Genomic DNA, 20,000 nt, shown 5'->3' on the forward strand with positions numbered 1-20,000 from the left:
TAACATGTTGTGCCAACATGTGCCAAGTATATATTTTGCCAATTCTTTTATGATGAGCTGACCAATCAAATCTTACAGGCCTTCAGGAAATCCCAATCATTTTCATGTAAGCAAAGCAGGGTCATTTAAGTGTAATTTGACAGTGCTGCTGTAGAAGGATGTTCAGTGTTTTGCATCAAACCTCTCTGAAATGGAGGAATACCACAGGCAATTTGAATTGAAAACATGTTTTGGCCATCACAGTGCAGCTCATATCGATCCAGGAAGTAGGAACTAGAAGCCTTTCAATGAACTTTCCAGTCCTGCTTTTGTTCTTTACCATGAGTATGGATGCACAGTCTCCCCAAGACCTATAAAGCCTGCAGTCATCACCCAGCTGCTCTCTCTCCAGCATCTGACAGACCTGCTCCTCCATATGCTTCTGTTAATCTATTTCATTTTGGCTTAGGCCGGTGTATTTTCAGTTCACACTCTTCAACATTCGCATACATTACACTAACATTTGCAACCCAGCAGCAGGCACACTGACAAAGGTATGGTACACATCCCATTGAGTTAATTTTTTAGTGATTTATTTGAATAAATCAACATTTCTTGTTCAGTCTTGTTCCCTCTTGTCATGGCTTTTTGAGAGTCGAGTCGTGACATATGGGGGCTCGTCCATTTGCGAAGCATGCATAAGTTTTGGTTATAGTAACGCTGAGAATGGGCTTTGTGCCGATGATGTCAGCATGACAGTGCAAAGCAACGACGTTAGGGTGGGAAAATTTGAATATTTTTCTCTCGGGATACGCGGTGGATGGTCTGTTGCAGCGTTTTCAAGGTAAGATGAGTGTCGGTTGGTATCCACTGTTTTAATGTATCGGACGCACATTTACCTGATAGGTTGTAGCAGTGTTGCTTCACTGTTTTTTTTTTTTTTTTTTTTTTTTACTCGTGTTGCAGTGTAGTTTTGGTTAGGCAGCTTAGTTAGGGCGTGTTTACCGTGCCTCGCCTCGCCTCGCCATGATACGGTACGCCTCGGTACGATTGTGTTTTCATTGCCTTTGTGATCACGAGATCGTGGGCGGAATCGATGCGGTAAAGCGGGACAATGTTTTCGTCAGCATCATTTCTGTGCGACACAAAACAGCGCAGCAATGGACAGTAGAGGTTGTTTCATACCTGCTTCTCGGTCTGTGGTTGCTTTTCTGTTAAAGAAAGAACAGTTTTCCTCACCGAAGTCACAGTTGATCATTTATGCAGGAAACATTTATAATTTAATGTTTTGTTTTCGAGGAGAGCAAATGTGTAGTTCAACCTTTATATTTTCATCAAAAGTAAACACGAAACAGATATAATGGGAAAATAGCATTTATTAAAGAACAATAGAAAAACAGACTGTAAACACGCCCAAAATAGAGCCTCCTACCTATTTGAAATAGCCTGTATTGAGCTGCCCTAGCAAGCCAAGGAAGGCGTTGTTAAATGCCGCAGTGTCCGAGGCTTCCTCGCAGCAAAGAGACATGTCCTCTTGACTAATTGTTATTTCCTCTCGCCTCAAGGCCTCCTCGGATTCCCTAGCTTGCCGTGCCTCACGCAGGAGCAACTCGATTTGTTCCGAGCGCTGCGCCATTTGCCGCTCGTTGTTTTCGCGAATATGGTTGAACACACCCTCGACGTCGAGGGCGCGCCCGGTTCGCCTGCCCCTCCCCAAAAGACAAAAAAAACGTACTGAAATAGCTGCTTTCAAAAAATGTATACATATATAAATGTATTCGTACAACACCAATAGTAGCTACTTGTATTCACGGTCAAATGTACCTGACACGGAGCCCTGCAAAGAAGGAGTTGGCGTCGATGTTCGCTCCGACAGGGGACATCGACGAGGACACTGTAGCCAATCAGTGCCCTGCTCATCGCTACGTCACCACTAAACTTACTTCGACTTGCTTGGCCCCTCAACGATAGAGGTACTATAATGGCGCCCCCTACAACCGTGTATCGGCCATTGCAAACACCGTAATACCGTACCGTGGTGAGGCGAGGCACTGTAAACACGCCCTTAGAGGGGAGTGTGTTCTGTTTGAAGGCAAGACTAGCCTTGTGTTCGCCTGACTTATTTTTGCTTTAACGTTGTGAGGACTTTTATATTTTGTATGCCATGGCTGGAGTTGACACATTCCTGAAACAACCTTCGGAGAAATAATTGGATGGGTATACAAAAGAGCAGTTAGTGAAAATTGCGGAACATTTTGAGATTGAGATTTGTGATAAACGTTTAAAAGATACTGTGAAAAGTGTGCTGAAAGCTGATTTGATTACGAGGAAGGTGTTAGAAGAGGGTGCAGAAATAATTTCTCTTCCATGTACTGTTGATGCGGCTGGTACAAATCCATCGACATGTGCGTCTATGAAGTTAACGTTCGAACAGCAAAAGGAAATGTTAATTCTGCAATTAAAACACAAGTAAGTTATGCAAAAAGCTGAGATTGACAAACAATTGCAAGTGGAGAAATTACGTTTTGAGATGGAGCAGGCAAAAATAGCCTTGGAGCAGCACGGATTGGAGCTGATTAAGGATAGAACGCTCACATTGGACTGTTCTGTGGGGCTTGAAGTTGCTTCACCAGTTCCAAGTCGTGGTGAAGAAAGTTTCGATGTTTCAGGTCATTTGTGATTGTTGCCCAAATTCAGTGAGCGCGATCCGGAGTCTTTTTTTCTCCTTATGTGAGCGTGTTGCTGATGCGAGTAGATGGCCAGAGATCACGCGTATGTTAATGTTATAATGCGCTTTGACTGGCAGGGCGCAAGAAGTGTACTCGGCGCTGTCTTTTATCAAGAGCCAATGCTACGAGTCGGTTAAGCCCACGGTTCTCAAAGTTTATGAGCTGGGTCCTGAGGCGTACCGACAGAGTTTTCGAACGTGGAGAAAAGCCGACAAGCAGACTCATTTGGAGTTTGCTAGGGACATGATTGCACATTTTACGCGCCCGTGCAGCTCATTAAATGTACATAGTTTCAATGACTTGTCGGATTTAATTGTTTTGGAGCAATTCAAGAATGCCATACCCGAAGGTATCGCAACCTACATAGCTGAACAGAAAGTGAAAATGGCCATGGAAGCAGCTGCTCTGGCAGACGCACCAACGCACGTACGTGTTGACGCACCAACGCCGATTTGGGGATGGTGGGGTTTGGAGTGCTGTGCACGAAGATGACGCAATGTCTACAAACACTTATGCTATGCCTAATTTTAAAATGGGAGGTAAAGCTAATGGTAACAAACCTGATAAAATCTGTAACCTCTGCCACAAACGAGGGCATTGGAAAGTAGATTGCTACGCGCTGAAAGCAAAATCTAAAGACCCTACAGTGCCGGGGAAAGGCGCCTGTGTAGCAGTACCAATGCCAACCGTGTCTGTGGTTGATGGCAGGAATGGAAAGGCACAGTGGGATGTGCTTCCCAATAGGTTGAAACCTTTCTTACCTTTCGTTTCCGATGGCTTTGTGTCTCTTGTGGGGAGTGAGGAGAAAGTCCCTGTTAAAATCCTGCAAGATACAGCTGCTTTTGACTCCTCCATACACGCTACAGTCCAAAAACAGTAGCTAGCAACTTTATGCTATAGTTTTAGATATTGATATTCAGTACAATAAAATTTGGAAAACCAATTTACGTTTTTCAAGGGATCAGCAAAAGAAAAACAACAACAGTTGGTCGGTGTTTACTTGCATGGTTCGAAGAGGGTCTCCAGCCGTCAACATGGTGAGCCTGTGCTTCTGTTTGTCTCAAGTAGCCTTCACAGCCTCTTTGTTCTTCGGCCGACAAGAGATCATAAACTGTCAGTTTTGAATTCCACCTTGTGGAAACATCCTGAATCAGTGTTGTTCTTGTTCTGTTTGCTCTCTGTGCTGTTCCTCCATGTTTGAGGGGCTGCGTTTGAAGTGCCCCACTATCTTGCCACATCTTGCCAACGTGCTTGTGAAACCACTGTCAGCAAGGCACACTGTGATGGTCCTCTGCAACGGTCAGTCAGTCATGGTGTGGGCACTGTCTATTCCCATTGTGGTGACTTTTTGTGTGACCTCCCAGGCTTCTGCCACAGACTCAAAATCGTATGCCACGTTTTCAGCGAAGTGTCTAGTGGTTGTCTTCTGGACGGTCAAGGCAAATGAATGAAGACGCCGCTTGACGTCAGGAAATTTTGTTGCTCGCTGATGTCCAGTAGTCCCCTGTCAGGGCAACACTTTCAGTTTTCTTTACTAAATCCTTTTTATCCTCCTTTTCATCATCATAAAGTTGCTGTATTCTCTTTGTTACTGTTTTTCTGCATAGCAGCTTATAAGATGTGTCAGATGTAAGTGATGGGCATTCCGGCTCTTTTTAGAGAACCGGCTCTTTTGGCTCGGCTCACTAAAAAGAGCCGGCTCTTTCGGCTCCCAAACGGCTCTTCAAATTTTTTTGGTGCCTAAAATAATTTATTACCAACAGTAATAAAAGATTATGCGTAATATGAATTACTAATGTAAAAAAAGAAAACATGGACTATATCCAATGTTTATAATATAAACACACCTTTATTTATACACTCTACAGAGTGATAAAAACTAAGATAGAAAGTGCAAAAAACAAATTAAATTAAATTAAATTAAATTAAATTAAATTAAACTATTTACAAATGAACTTAAATAACTATTAATAATTGTAAACTTTAGTTTTTTACTACTAAACAAATTTAAAGTCAAATAACCTAAGCTTATGGAAACTCACACAACAAAATATAAATTAAAATGTGTAAAACAAAAAGAAAAGAAAAATCAGCATTCAGATAACAGTTTTGTCCTTGACATTGAGAAAAACCAAGTGCCTCAGAGCTTTGAGGGGCTGATCCTGTTTCTTCTCTGTGTAATTATCCCAGTTTTGGAGAAGATCTCCGTGCCATCACATGTGTAAGGCGTCGGTAAATTGAAGCCTGCAGTTTCGTCAAAGTAATTAAAATGTGTCGAGATTTTGCTGCGTTTCCTGTTGCCACTCATTTTCATGTTTATTTTACCTTTTCAGTCCATTTGCATTGTGGCCCCTGCTCTTTCTCTCTCTCGTCATGAGTCTCCGTCCCTCCTATCGCCTTTGTGTATCGTCTGTGTGTGTAACTCCCACCCCTCCACCCTCTGCTCAGCGCAGACACGAAGACGACGCCACGCATAAACCCCAATTCCACTGGCCAAAAAACGTGGTGATGTCCCGCAACGGATCAGCATTTGGTGGCGGTGTAATCTGCCCACCGAGCCGCGCTGTTGCGCGACAAAACGGGTCTAACAACCCGGCATGCGACCCGGGTGATAATAGGCTCCGATCGGCACCGATCGGCTTGCGATGGAATTGGGACACCCGGGACAACACCACCTTTTTTTTTTTTACCTACAATCCTGGTCCACAGCCTTGTCACGTCCCGTATTGACTATTGTAACTTACTCCTCTTTGGCGCCTGCTTGCGGAGCAGCTGTCACTGTCCGACACAGGTGGGTCACTGCTGCAACTGTGTCTCGCTGTAAGAAAGAAAAAAAAAATCCCAGATTTCCTTTTAGAGATAAGTTGATGTTTTGATCGTGGCTCAACCTAGCGACACTCAATGGCAGATCGGCCTCGTTCACAGCGCCAGGTTTAATTGTCACCGATGCTTAGAGCCGAAGCGAAGCCGGGTCAGCAGCCTCACTGTTTGTGTAAAACGATTCACGAGTAAGTCCGGTAATGAAATCAGCAGCTGCCGACTGTCTGTTTGCAGACGCAGAGGCAAATTTATACCGTGGAAAGACAAATAGAATGCAGTCACTTGCGTGTCAACTTGCACACGTGTGTGCACGTTGTCTCTCTCTCTCTCTGTCTCTCTCTCTCTCTCTCTCTCTCTCTCTCTCTCTCTCTCTCTCTCTCACACACACACACACACACACACATATCCTGTATGTTCACATACAGTCTGGTATTAGTTGCGACCTTTTCCCGCAGCGAGTTGAAAGGTCCACTAATCTTTTCAAGTTTGAGCCACTGAAAGGTTTTTTTTTTCTATATCTACCCCTCCTCGCTGTTGGGGGTCATCGAGGCTAAATGACAAGCCATAGGTTGATGGAAAATCCATAGTGTTATTGCCATACATTACTTTTATTTGATGGGGCCGGGAGTAAGCACGCTGTTATGCTACGGTGGGGTGCTGGGTGAAGTATCACAGGCCCCGCTCAGGGGGCGCCTGGGACCATTTCCACGATGTCCCACTCCACTGCCATTCTGATGTATGTCCCTCCTCCTTGCTATGCTTAGACCCAACCTTGTGAGTGCTTGTGAGTTCTCGATTATCCATTAGAGGTCAGCCACTCTGAACACCTTTGCTGGTGGGAACTCACAAACACCACACCAAGGGGGCTGGAAGCAGCGGAAAGGTCCGCGACTGCAGATTTGTACCATTTATATTGCTTTCACCCCCAAGGATTGTTCCTGAAGTGTCCCTCAAGCCAGCTGGGGGGGGCGGTGGAATTGGGGTTTGTTAGGAAACACGCTCGCTAAGTGGCCCGCGCCTGCATTAAGCAATGATTTTCAGTCTTGTGCAAACACAGTAGCATGTCATACACTCTGTAAGAGTTGCAGTGGTCTGGGTGTTACCGCTCATACGCTCAATTTGGCTGAATAATTCATCTTCAGGTTTGTTTACTGCTAATGCCACCCCTCACCCTCTACCCCAGACTCTCCATGGATGTATTATAACTGGATACCAGACTGGCCACATGGCGGCGTACCAATTTTTTTCTGTTTTGTTTTGTTTTTTGTTTTTTTTGCCAATGGCCACTTGAGGTACAACAGCCAAATAAAGCCAATTGGCCCAAAAAGCATTTTTCCCCATAGACGGCATTACAAAAATAAACACCTTTTAAATGGCTGACAAGACGACTGTGACCTGAAACGCAAATTTTTTTATTGTAGATTTTACAGTTACGATCTTTTAGTCGTTTTAAAAGAATTCAATGAATGGGCCTCGCTGGGTGAATGGGCCACCATATTGACAGGATGTGTCACAGGATGTGTCACCGTTCTCTAATATCTCTCTGTCTCTGTCTCTGTCTCTCTCTTTCTCTCTCTGTTTTTTTCTCTCTCCTTGCATTGCAGACAGTGCACGCGCACAAGCCTCACTTCTTGGCAGTGCACTGTCAAGAAGTGGGCGGGAAGAACTATGAGGCATCCATGTCACATGTGGACACCTTGGTCAAGTGAGTAACAGGCTCTTCGATGGGGTCATTGTTTTGATTTGGGAGTTGAGATGGGAACAGATGGAGCACTTACCTAAAAGGAGTGCTCCCCCCTCTGGCTGCAATGTTGCTGTGTATCGGCTAAATGTTTTTTTTTTTTTCTTTTTTTGTTCTGCAGTGCATATTTGTGGTCGCGATAAGAATAAAATCTGAATTGTTCAGGGGACTTGGAAGAGGTCTCAGAATTTCATCATGTAACTGTGTTTTTGTACTTGTTTGTCAGTGAGCTGTTGTCCAGCGACGCCATGAAGGAGTACAACAGAGCCCGCGTTTACCTCGATGAGAACTACAAATCCCAGGAGCACTTCACAGTAAGCACCGGGGAAGTCCCACGTTTGATTACTTTGTCTCGGTCTTTCGATCGCAAGTGAGCGATCCATCAGACCGAGGTGCATAAAGTAGGGAAAGCATTGTGAAAGGCAAGCACGGTTTTATATCAAACCTGTGTAAACAGCCCAAGTGAGGACGATCGCTCATGCACCAGTGAAGCATCTCTGCTCTGCCCTGCTTGCACTCACACTTGTACTTGCTCAGTCTCAGACTGCACTTTGTTGGTGTAAGACTGGTGTTGAAGCATTTTAGCTCTTTTGTTTCAAAGAGTCAAAGACTTTAAGTTGATGCAGAGGAAGAATCTATGAGTTTAGAACAGCAACTTCTTGACAAGATTTGAAAAATAATGACCCTGATGCTTTTTTATAAATTTAAGTTAAGTTAACTTCAGTTTAGTGTTTTAAATCTTGGAATCCAGATCATCTTTGGGATTTACTGAAGTGTACAGCCTGCGATGAATGGTGGACTTTTTATTTGATTTTATTTTTAATTGGTTTTGATGAAAATAGAAAAAGTCTCTGTAAATCTCAAGCAGAGCCACCTCACATTTCATTTCAGACTTTGAATCATTCTTTCTCATGCCTGAAGGAGCATAAACTGCAAAAGTGAACACATCCCTACCAGCAGTAGCCACTTCTGTTGATTAATATTTTGCTCCAAAGTTTTGACATTCAAGTATGTAAGTAAGGAGACACCTAGGACCCTGTGTCATCGTCATCGTGGTGATCACATGCACCAGGCTTGTAGTTTAAAGATGAACTTAAAGTCAGACACTTTTTTCAACATATTTCTTAATTGTTAACACAGTCTGGCTAATCAAGTAACTGTGTTAACAAGGGTTTACTCATGTGTATAGATAGGTAAAGCTCTACAGAGAGACGTCACCAAAAGGAAAAGGAAGACCATAGAAAGGCAACAGTATCTCAAATAGCTGCCAAGTTATGTTGAATACCATCTCTGGAACGCAAAGCATGTCCAGTGTTGACCCATCATGTTTTGCTAGTCGCTTTATTAGGTATGACTCTACATTTCATATTAAATTTATTAATGAAATAAGAAAAGAAAATGATGGGAAAACGATTAATTTAGTGTGGGGAAGCTTTTTTTTCTCCCAGTAACGTGACTCTACATTAAATTGTGTCCTAACCACTGTGTATGTAGTAGTGACATTTGGCCAGCAGATGGCAACAGAGTCATATAAATGTTTGCAGACCTCGGGCTGTACAAGGTCTCTACATCTGTACAAACCGAAGGACTTGGCATCAGTAACACCTTTTCTTTTTGGACAACTTCTCAGGGCCCTCCACCTATTCAAAATAGTCCTCAATTATAAATAAATACTTGTACTCAAAAACATACACTAAAAAGTTACATTTTTGGCTCAGCAGATGTAGTTTATGTTTATTCTCCTTTTAGGGGGAAAAAAGGATTAGTTAGTTAGTCAATGTGTATAATGTATGATGATGTGCCCTTTATGCAAGCTGTTTGTTCCAACAGGGGCAAAAAACACAAAACATTCAAAGTTTACACAGACACACGTAAATAAAAAAAAACAAAGTCAAAATAGACTTGTTAAAATTGGTGCACTCACTCAGAAATAAGAAATATTGTGCATGCTGGTGAAGAATATGTCCACATATTTGTACCAAATGACACGATAAAGTAATTAAAATGCAAAATTTCTCCCATTTTAAAGACTTAAGAATCTTTTTTTCTCAACAACTGGGACAAAAACAACATGACATAGTATAACATATCATTGTTGCTTATTATTATTATTATTATTATTATTATTATCAATTATTGCTACTTGCTTTTTAAAGTTTGTATTTTATTTTATGCCACCTTATGTCAACTGTACCTTTGCACTTTAAAAGTCATTAGGAATAAAAGCCGAGCTCCATCCAGTCAGACCTGTATAATGAGTGTGAAATGCTTTTTCTGGCTTGTGGCCTCTTGGTGGGGCCAGGTGCTCGCAGTTTGTCACTGCTGGGCTTCATAATAAGTCAAGGTTTTCACGGCAGTTTTACGCGCAATGCCTCATTTGCAAGACCACAGGTATGTCTCGGGAGCATCCCTGCATTCCTGGGATTGCATTCGTGTTGAGAAACTGATCATTGATGGTGATTTGGACGATTGGTCTCAGTTTTTCTCGTAGCCTCGGTCCCCGTCGCTGTTTTCTCGATGTTATTACCACGCTACGCTGCACCACCGCAGCCGCTCATAAATCACAGCAGCGGCCGAGTCACATTTGCTCTTTTCAAAAAAATATTACAAACACTGGCCTTTTGAAGATATAATTGTCTGCCATTTCATATGAGCATGGCTAATATCCCACGCGTTATGAGCTGTTTATTTAACGCTGTTTGTTTATAGATTAACCTTTGTGTTGTATTTTTGCCGTGCTTAAACAGAGCCTTCAGTTTGTGCTTTTTTCCTCTGTGAGTCAGCTGCGGCAGAAGGGAAACATCGGATGTGCTTTCGATGATGTTGATATTGAAATGTTGGCAACAGTAAATATGGATAGACTCTTCAGTCGGTCTCACACAGGGCTTGCCATTTGACGTCGATGACGTCACTCATATTTGTTTTCAGCCTCTTCGATCTTTTCCCCCTCTTTCTCTTTCTTTTGTCCCCGTCGTTCTCCGGGCGGAGTTGGTGATTGTTTGTTGTCTGCCGCGTCTGTCAATGCTCAGGCCATATAAGTCAGAGGCATTTTTGGCTCCAGAGCTTTCCCCCTTTGCACAGTTGTGTCTTCTGGTGTGTGTTTTCATCCAGTTAATGTACATGCGTGTGCTTTTTTTTTAATTTTTTTTTTTTTTTTTTGTGCCCTGTTTAGACGAGTGAATATTTTGAATGAGGTCTAACATAAAGGGCCATTGACAGTTTGCGCGTGTCCACCGAAGAGGATTTTAGTTCTGTCACTGAAAGAGATGTAAAGCGTCTGCAGTGACATTATTTACTATTATTGCTATTTTATTATTTGCTAGAAGAGTTTTCTCTAAGTAATAAAGGAAAATATAATTAATATTATAATAATTAAAATGATGTTCTAATATTATAGTACTTTCATATTCTTGGATGTGAGTAGTGGTGTGATATTTATTTCTACATGATCTTTAAAGATGCTGTAGATTAATAAGGTGGGACTGTGTGAATGACGTTTTCTTCAGATTTGTATTTTTTTGTTCACCAGCAAACAAAAGCCGGCAAATAAATCAAGTTTAACTGAAATAACAGTTTTCATTCTATGTGTATAGATTACTTTCACCTGTTAACACTTCTTTGATAAAAGGTTATTATTAAGAGAATTAAATCATTCAGCCATTGCTAATAGAAGAAAAATGGCCATTTAAAACCTTACATTTTTGTTAAAAATATATAAAATGAAAAACAAATGTATGTGTGTGTATATATGTATATATATACACACACACACATTTCTTGTATTTCAAATATTCAGCCTATAAAAAATGATTACTAAAGCACGGTATAGTACTACTAAAAAAACTTTAAGCGTTTATTTAAAATAAATATTTATTAATCGAAAAGGTCTGTTTAAGGTGGCCTTAGGTAAATTAGAACACGCAATTTGAAATGTATTTTGAAGGCTGCATCCGAGTCGGTTGGCCCACAATTTGCTCATCATAATTCCTCAGCACAGAGCCGTGATGTATCACCTGGCGCACGCGAGCTCCATGTCACACCACTGTGACGGCGAGTCTGAACAAAGCAGCGTCTGGCTCCTCCTCTGTTCCCAGGGGAGGGCAGCGAGCGACACAAGGTGGTGGTTGTGGGGGGGGGATTGGGGGGGGTTTGACTGACACTTCCACCCTCCAGTGGATTCCCCAACCCGGTGTTTTACAGCGCTGTTAAGGTATACAGCAGGTAAAATGTCAATTAGGAATACCCGCCCTGATAACTCCCAATCCACTTGTTCTTGGCCATTAATATTTATCGTGGGCCCGGGCCCTGAAGCTGCAGCCCATGTCATCTGCAGTGATGTGCGTTAATGTAACCACAATCCTGACACACACACACTCGCATGGACACTTGCGTCTCTCACACACACACACACACACACACACACACAGATAGAGCTTAGCAAAACACATACATGCAGTTTAATCAAGCGATCCACATCTGCCGAGTGACACGCCGCTCTCCTCAGTTGTTCAAGGACATTTTGATGGCGAATTAATGGCACGTCTTATGTCCGCAATCTGCAGGACAGGAAGGAAAACAGGCACGGATGATAACTCGGGCTCTAATACTTTAGAGCATGCCAATGTTGCCCTCTATCCTGTATGAAAAGAAAAGAAAAAATAGGACGCTTGGAACAAGCTTTAGAGTCGGGCATAGTGTTTGTGTGGGTATCCTAAACTCTAAAGCTGTAGGTTCACAATCTACCATGCTCATAATAGAGTCTGTCTCTTAGAATTTATACATTTTCAAGGAAAACCGCTGAATAAGATAGCAGGATTTATACCCAGGTGTGAAGTTTGACAGCAATGAGCCATAATCTTATGTGGAAGAAGGCAAATAAAACTGATAAATAATAATAACGAATATTAACAAGACAAACATTTTTATTTACTTGTAGATGCAGGCCTATGAGTAAACAGGATCTAACTGACTTGCTCAAATTGATTTGTATGCTTTGAAGCTAACTCATTCAGTTACGGTATAGGTGCATGATCATCGCAAAACCAGTTTTGTTTTATGTTACAAGTCACAAGACACAATTACTTTACTGATTGTACACTCACATCAAATCTAATTGAATTCATCGACTATGTAATGTTTTTCTGTCACAAAGATCATAAGTCATATAATGATATAATGATCCTGGGATATTCACATAAAACATACTATATATGTACACACACACACACACACACACACACACATAACGTTCAATTATTAAAATGATGAGGAAATGTGAATATGTGGAATATGATAGTTTAGATTCTTTTCAGTCTATATAATCATCCAGCCGCACTCCGCTCCATTCTGCTCCAAGCAGTGCGCTGTAATGCAATCATCTGCACCAACTCCGTTCTGCTCAGACAGGAATTTATGAACACTTAGCGTCCCTCCGCACTGATAGCACCTCACTCTTGCCGAGTTTACGGCAAGTCGCTCGCATCATTTATCACCGTTTTATTTGTGCGAAAAATGCAATTTATACAGCCAACCCCATTCCATTTTATTTTTTATTATTTATATTATTTTTTTTTTACGACAAAGCCAAAGCTCCCCCTGCATGTGCAAATCTTTGAGAACGTAGGGTCATAGTGGAGGGGTGCTTGTGTACAGTCTGTTGGTTTTACACATAAAGGTTAACTAGCGGGGAGCAGCGGGGGCCCCTCCCCTACCCGCTGTTTAAAACGACCACAGCAGGCATATAAGCAGCTTTAAAATATTGCTAACTAAATCCAAGAGAGCTTTTATTTCAATATGGCGAGGAGCACGGCGCCGGCCGAGGCCACTTGAACGAAGTAGATGTCACAGCGGTAATAACGGCTGGAGGCCATCACTCACCACCACCATCACTCATACACCCGGAGGGCAGACATAAAGTACACACACACCACGTTTAAGGGGGCGACACAGCTGTATAAACAGCGTCGCAAGTGCACGCCTCACGCGCGCGCGCACACACTCGGCGGCACACGACTTGAGTGACAATCAATGAAACTGCCATCACGCCTAAGTTATGGGGCCAAGAGAGTGGTAGATATTTTGACTGAAAATGTTGATATAATTAATTGATTGCGTTAAGAGGCGGAGGGACGGACACATTTGTTACAGTGACTGGCACCTTTCAGGGGAACGAATGACATGAGCATTTTTTTTTTTTTTTTTTTTTGTCCTTAACTATTCTCTGGATATTCCAGGTGATCTAATGGATTGTACAGAATAAGCAAAAACAAGCCTTGCCTTCAGCCTACTCCTTTTTTGCGTTTACAGATAAGCTTATTTTTTTAATGTAAGAGTACGTCGATTCTAGATTTGTTTCTAAGGCTTTTCTTTGTCAGTTGCTCGCACACAATTTGCATAAACAATGCTCTGATAAAGTGTGTGTGTGTGTGTGTTTGTGTGTGTGTGTGTGTGTGTGTGCATGCGCATGCGTGCGTGTCCTGGCGTTGGAGTAAATCTGTTGTGGTCGAATAGCAGGTCCCAAGGCTGGGATGTTGGTTGTGGTGGGATATGGGAGGAGGGGGGTCCATCCACAGATAATGATGTGATTCCAGCATGAGGCGAGCCGGGGGGTACCTCACCCGCCGTCCATTATGAGGGACGGCGGCCTATGCCCCCCACCCTCACCCCACCCACCCACCCGAGCCGTCAGAGGGGGGCATAGTGAAGGTGAGCCTGTCATATCGATCTTTTTAGGGCTAAAATATGAGCCACTTTACTCTGCTCCCCAGCGCGGTGATGTGAAAAATAATAACTCGGACCCAAATTAAAAATATTGATCGTCCGGGAGATGTTGAGAGCAAATAAACACCCTCTGAAGGATTTCACCCCCACCCCACATCACCCCTCCTCACCTCGCCCCTTCTCCGCCCTGTCCCTCCCCCCTGCACAGTGAAAGGGCCGGGTCATGAGATGGCGGTAGCGCCGTTAAATGATGAAAACATCTCAGCCGTCTGACTGTGAACATACCGGACGCGTCTTATTGTTTGTTTCTCGACACAAATCAACAAGCTTCGCATCCTTACCCAGCGCCTCCCGAACGCCGATCGATCCGGATTACACTCCATAATGTGACATTAGCCTGGCCCCAGCTCGGCCCCCCCCCTCCCACCCAACCCCTGCGAGTTATCATTTTTTACACATCCCAGCTTGACTTTTTTATCCCTCTCTGGCCGTAACAGATGAGCTGACACGGGGCCATCAAACGGGTGTGAAAACAATTGCCACAAGGTTAATTTTATTGCCTGCTCTGTGCATTTGTGAGTGGGTGTGTGTAAGGTGTCCTCTGCTCGGGTCCTGATGAATCGCTGCAACCGAGTGGGCAAGAATGAAAATGAGAAGGGAAGAGGCCAGGCGCGCGAGGCAGGAGTCCACACCGCTCCCACCTGAAATTGAAATTTTCTCTGACACTCTCAAAATTGGTATTCTGATATACAGTACAAGAAAGTGGTTGCTACATTTAGTTTGATGATGAAGGCCACCGCGTGTCCCAGTCAATTGCGTTTTATGGCATCCGCTTCCCCTCGTACGTTTGGAGAAGGTTAATATCTGCACATTCTCAGTGGGGGAAGTTGGATTGCCCGGGGTCACTAAGAAAAAAAAAAACTTATTGTTGTGTAAATGCTGCCGTTGTGACGCGTGGCCTTGCTGATCTCAGTGCTTATCGATTGTCTGCAAGGGCAGGTTGTTTTTTTAGTTTTGTTTTTTTTTCCCCCGGTTTTTCGAGGGAGAGGAGGGAGTGGAGCTGGCCCAGCATCTGCATACTTGTCAGTGTCTTTTGAAATCGAAAGCCAAACGGTGATCACATGCTGTCTTGTTGACATCAGCAAGAGCGGCCGAGCCTGGAGCTGGCGATATCACTGGCTCCTACATTTGAGCCCTTTGCTGAAAGCCCACTCCTGTGTGTTGGCTCGTAGCCCTGAGTCTGTGCTTGTGAGTGGCTGCGCTGTGTAGCTATATAGATATAAGTAGCCCTCATACATACATATCGATTCTTTCCCCTGCTAGTGTCTGGAGTTACCTCATCTGCATGGCCCAGCTGACCCAGGCACTCAGCAGCCATTACATTCCCATTAGCTAATCTCCCAGTTTTGATTTCCATAATCCCTCTCTCTATTGAGAGCCCTCAGGAGCTCACACAGTCTCGATGTCCAAGTGGGAAAGAAAAGAGCCTTAACAATCCACTTTACTCACTTCACAGCACAGCGGCATGCATGCAACATGCACACACATATGGACCTATCACTGTTTAGTTTTCACAGTCTGTTTTCCATAAGAACCTTTAGCGTGTATTCAGAACAACTGAAGCTAGTTGGTAAAAAAGATAAAATAACAGGATATAAGGAATTTGATAGATATTTTGAAAAACAGGCAAACAATTACTTATGCAGCAGTATCTATTTGCAGTGAGTCAATGAAAGCGTTGCTGTGCCTTAGTGAACACACATAATGCGTTGTGAGACTGAGTGCGTAATTGTGATAGCTCTAGTTTCACACAAATCTAAATCCTCCACTGAATCACTTTTACTTTAGAGAATCACATTTTAAATGATGGTCCATCCAGAATACGATTATAGCAATTACAATATATTAATTTACAAAATCTTATTTAATGAAGCTAAACTTGTTTTGATATCTAATACTGTCTAAATTAACATTATCAATGTGCAATATAACTAAAACCATACTGAGTCCATTACTGTTTTTGAGGTGTACCGCCACCAAAACCTTGGTGGTTTTGTTCGAAGTTCAGCTGTACAGTGCTGTGAAAAAGTAATATCTTTGCATATTTAGTACACACAAAGGTTTGAGTTCATCGTACCAATTTTAATATCACACAGAGACAACCCAAGGAAATATAAAATGCAGTTTCTAAATGATGATTTTATTTACCAAGGGGGAAAAAAACTACAAACCTATCTGGCTCTATGTGAAAAAGTAATTTCCCCCCCCCCATTATCCACAAATGGAGAAAACTAGGAACAGTGGCAAACCTTCCCAGGAGTGGTCGGCCAACTAAAATTACTCCAAGAGTGCAACGACGATGACGACTCATCCAGGAGGTCACAAAAGAACCTAGAACAACATCCAAAGAACTGCAGGCCTTGCTCGCCTCAGTTCAGGTCAGTGTTCACGAGTCTACCATAAGAAAGATACTGACCTAAAATGGCATCCATGGGAGGAGAGTTCCTAAGCGAAAACCACAGCTGTCAAAAAAGAACACGTAGGCTCGTGGCTCACATTTGCCAAAAAACATCTTGATGATCGTCAAGACTTTTGGAAAAACATTCTGTGGACTGACAAGTCAAAATTTTAAGTTTTTGGAAAGTGTGCGGCCCTTTACATCTGGCGGAAAAATGGCACAGCATTTGATAAAAAGAACATTATGCCAACAGTGAAGCATGGTGGTGGCAATGTGATGGTTTGGGGCTGCTTTGCTGCCTCAGGACCAGGACAACTTGCTGTGATTGATGGAACAATGAATTCTGCTGTCTACCAGAAAATCCTGAAGGAGAACGTCTGGCCATCAGTTTGTGCCCTCAAACTCAAGCGCTCTTGGATCATGCAGCAGGACAACGATCCAAAACACACCAGCAAATACACCTCTGAATGGCTCAAAAACAACAAAATTAAGGTTTTGGAGTGGCCAAGTCAAAGTCCGGATTTAAATCCAATTGAGATGCTGTGGTGTGACCTTAAACGGGCAGTTGATGCTAGAAAACCCTCCAATATGGCGTAGTTGAAACAATTCTGCAAAGAAGAGTGGGCCAAAATTCCTCCACAGCGATGTGAAAGACTCATCAGCAATTATTGCAAACGCTTGATTTCAATTATTGCTGCCAAGGTTGGCACAACCTGTTATTAGGTTCAAAGGGCAATTACTTTTTCACATAGGGCCAGATAGGTTTGGATATTGAAATGAATGAATTAAATCGTCATTTAGAAACTGTAATTTGTATTTTCTTGGGTTGTCTCTGTGTATTATTACAATTGCTTTGAATCAGGAAGAGGGCAAATACTTTTTCATGGCACTGTAGTCTGCCTAGGTCAAAGAATATCTGTATGGTAATGGTGGATGGATTAGCATCAATCATACCCTCTCACTGACATGCTTGGTAGAGACAATGGATAGATTGTGTGCTGGCACTATTGTATGTTTTGCCTGTTATTGTGTTGACCTTTGTCCAAAAGTTTGTAGTTTTTTGCATTGGAAAGTGGAAATGGGAATCTGGCCAGCCAGACCTCCCTTTTTCAGGAATACGCTCAGGTATTCTTTGCAAGTATGTCAACAGCATTTGCATTTATGACTGAATCGTTTTAGATGTGTTGTCAAACACGGTCAAGATCTTTGTGAACTTACAAAGCACCGTTTTTGCTTGCAACTAAAAAAATATTTAGTTAGTAGTGATTCAATTCATCATGAGTTGTGGCATAATGATGTTGACCTCAACTATTTTGTCAAACAAAATAAATATATATTGTGGCACTCTTTAATTAAATTCTGATTCCCATGACTGCAACACTAATTCTATTGTGTGCATCTGTAAATATGCAAATTTAGTATATCCTGTTCGTGTGATGCATCAATGAGGCTAAATTTGTTGTTTTGTCAATTCTATGTTAAGGATTTTTTTACCTGTGGCCTACACGCCACCACAGACTCGGTTGTGGTTTGTGGTTGCATTGAGGGCAATCCGAGGAGGTTGTTCTTTTTTTCTCTTTTGTTTAGTTAAATATGTGCGACCCTCTATGCTAATAGCCAATCACTAATCCTCCTCGCCAGTAGCGCACCGCAATGGAGAACGACCATGCCTCACTAATGTATTCATCTCCTAAACCCCTATCCCATGTTCTCCACTTATCCTACAAGACTTCTGTGGTGCCAGTGGAAATTGATCTTAATCGCCCTCCGTGGACTTCTCTTGGAGTGATTGCTTCCATTGATCAATGGAGACACACCACCTACGGCCCACACTCCACCCTGGACACAAACTCCCTTCCAAATGAGCTGATAATTAATAAGGCCTGCCTTCACAAACACCAATCAACGGGCAGCGTGATGGATCAGACAGCTTGGATGCCGACCAATACAACGGCAAGCTCTCTGGCCCCTGGGTGTCCTTTAGCACGCATGATCAGGCATGCATAGAAGCACCCACCCTGCTAATTAAATACCCACAGACTGGCCTTGTTTTTGAGCAAGGATGTGTTCTGTCTTGTCACTATTGGCATGTATTTAATAATTCATGGGACGGTGGCACTGAGGAGAGTGCTTGGGGTCTATGCAATGTTGCTACTGAATTTGTGAAAAACCAAAATCATTTCATGCCCTGGTGACAACTGTTAATTATTTTCAAGTCAGCGACTCAATGACTCCACGGCTCATAGTGTGTAAAAACTGATTGATGTCATCAGAAAAGTTTCTCTCTAGTCTGGATTGGTTGAACTGGGTTGGCAACCTCTAGTTTGTGCTTCAGTGTAACTGCCCTGCCTGTCAACGCCTTGTTGGAACTTTACATCATTGTGCTTGTTATAACCCACTTTGTCATAATTTTGTGTCATTGTGTGTGTGGAAATGACATCAAATACAGTGGAGGCATCCATCCTGCATTTTTCTTACTTCTAACTGGGATGTCGTCATCGTGAATGTTCCACTTTATTTCAACACTATTACTCATTTTGGGATTTTTCCTGGGGAGCATAGTTTCTCAGTTTTGGGGCCACAATTTGTTTTTACCCAAGCGTTATTTTTTTGAGCAGTGTGCCTGCCTGTCAGGGGAAAAAAAATCCGTTACTTGGATTATTTCCTCGTATTCAATTTTTTTTTTATGTCAGAAGTGCTGTTTTTTTTTAACGTGGATGAAGTATGGCAGTGATGCAGCATCCATGAAGGTTATATAAATGATTGGGGCTTAAGACTGGAGCTGATTGTCAAGTCAAACTGACTCTTACCTCTCAACCCTACAGGGAATGAGTGAAAATGCAGGAGTAATTCTTTAAAATCTTGGGTCATGTCATGGCAGGGTGACGGATGACATGTATATGAGACTACTGTTGTATGACCCTTTTGCGGCCCCTGGCTGGTGTAATTGGGGGGTAATTGGTGAATCAGACCCTGGAGGAGTTGTGTGTCACTGCCTGTGCCTTGTAAGCCCGTCACAATAACAACCGACAGCAGCATCATGTCATTTCCCTTTCACCTACACATCACCTCACTTTGGACGAGGGTGACACGCACACAGGCTGTTATACAAGGTTAACAATTTGCCCCATTTATTTCACTCAAACAGTCACTCCAAATAGGCTTTCAAAAGTGAGTGTAAGGAGACGAAAATAATCCAATCACACACCAATCACACAATGGCTGCAAGACATCACTCTATAGTTAAGTGCATTTTTATTATGACACTTGTTTTTGCTGCCGCCCCCTCCCATGTTTGCTGCCTCCCCTTACAAGTGTTCTCTCCCTGCCACTTTTCATCTAATATGGCTGTAATTCAGTTTGGGTGTACAAATCAGATTTCTGCAAATGGTTTCTCTTGTAGAAGAAGTCTCTGAGGCTGGCATGGCTGGAGAGTTAATCTGCTTTTGTTAGGACCCTCTTTTGGTTTTTTGCAGCTGTGCCAGTAGCACAGAGCATTTTACCTGCCAAGGTGGCCATTGCAATTAAGTTACTGCTGTTCTTTAAAGAAAAA

The 20,000-nt window shown here is 42.7% G+C and overlaps 1 protein-coding gene and 1 long non-coding RNA gene across 3 annotated transcripts in view; both read left to right on the top strand.

Annotated features, from left to right (window-relative positions):
• Nucleotides 1-20,000, top strand: part of LOC142894843 (uncharacterized) — a 393,438-nt gene that overhangs the window by 248,255 nt on the left and 125,183 nt on the right. The gene's annotated exons all lie outside the window — the stretch shown is intronic.
• Nucleotides 1-20,000, top strand: part of inpp5a (inositol polyphosphate-5-phosphatase A) — a 163,549-nt gene that overhangs the window by 48,917 nt on the left and 94,632 nt on the right. For both annotated transcript variants that reach the window (XM_076035658.1, XM_076035657.1), the window contains exons 3-4: nucleotides 7,133-7,233; nucleotides 7,496-7,583. In XM_076035658.1, coding sequence (XP_075891773.1) covers nucleotides 7,133-7,233; nucleotides 7,496-7,583 — 189 coding nt within the window. The remainder of the gene's footprint in view (nucleotides 1-7,132; nucleotides 7,234-7,495; nucleotides 7,584-20,000) is intronic.

Source organism: Nelusetta ayraudi, unplaced genomic scaffold (assembly GCF_046127955.1).
Source record: "Nelusetta ayraudi isolate G7.1 ecotype Tasmania unplaced genomic scaffold, CSIRO-AGI_Nayr_v1 ptg000045l, whole genome shotgun sequence".
Classification (NCBI taxonomy): domain Eukaryota; kingdom Metazoa; phylum Chordata; class Actinopteri; order Tetraodontiformes; family Monacanthidae; genus Nelusetta; species Nelusetta ayraudi.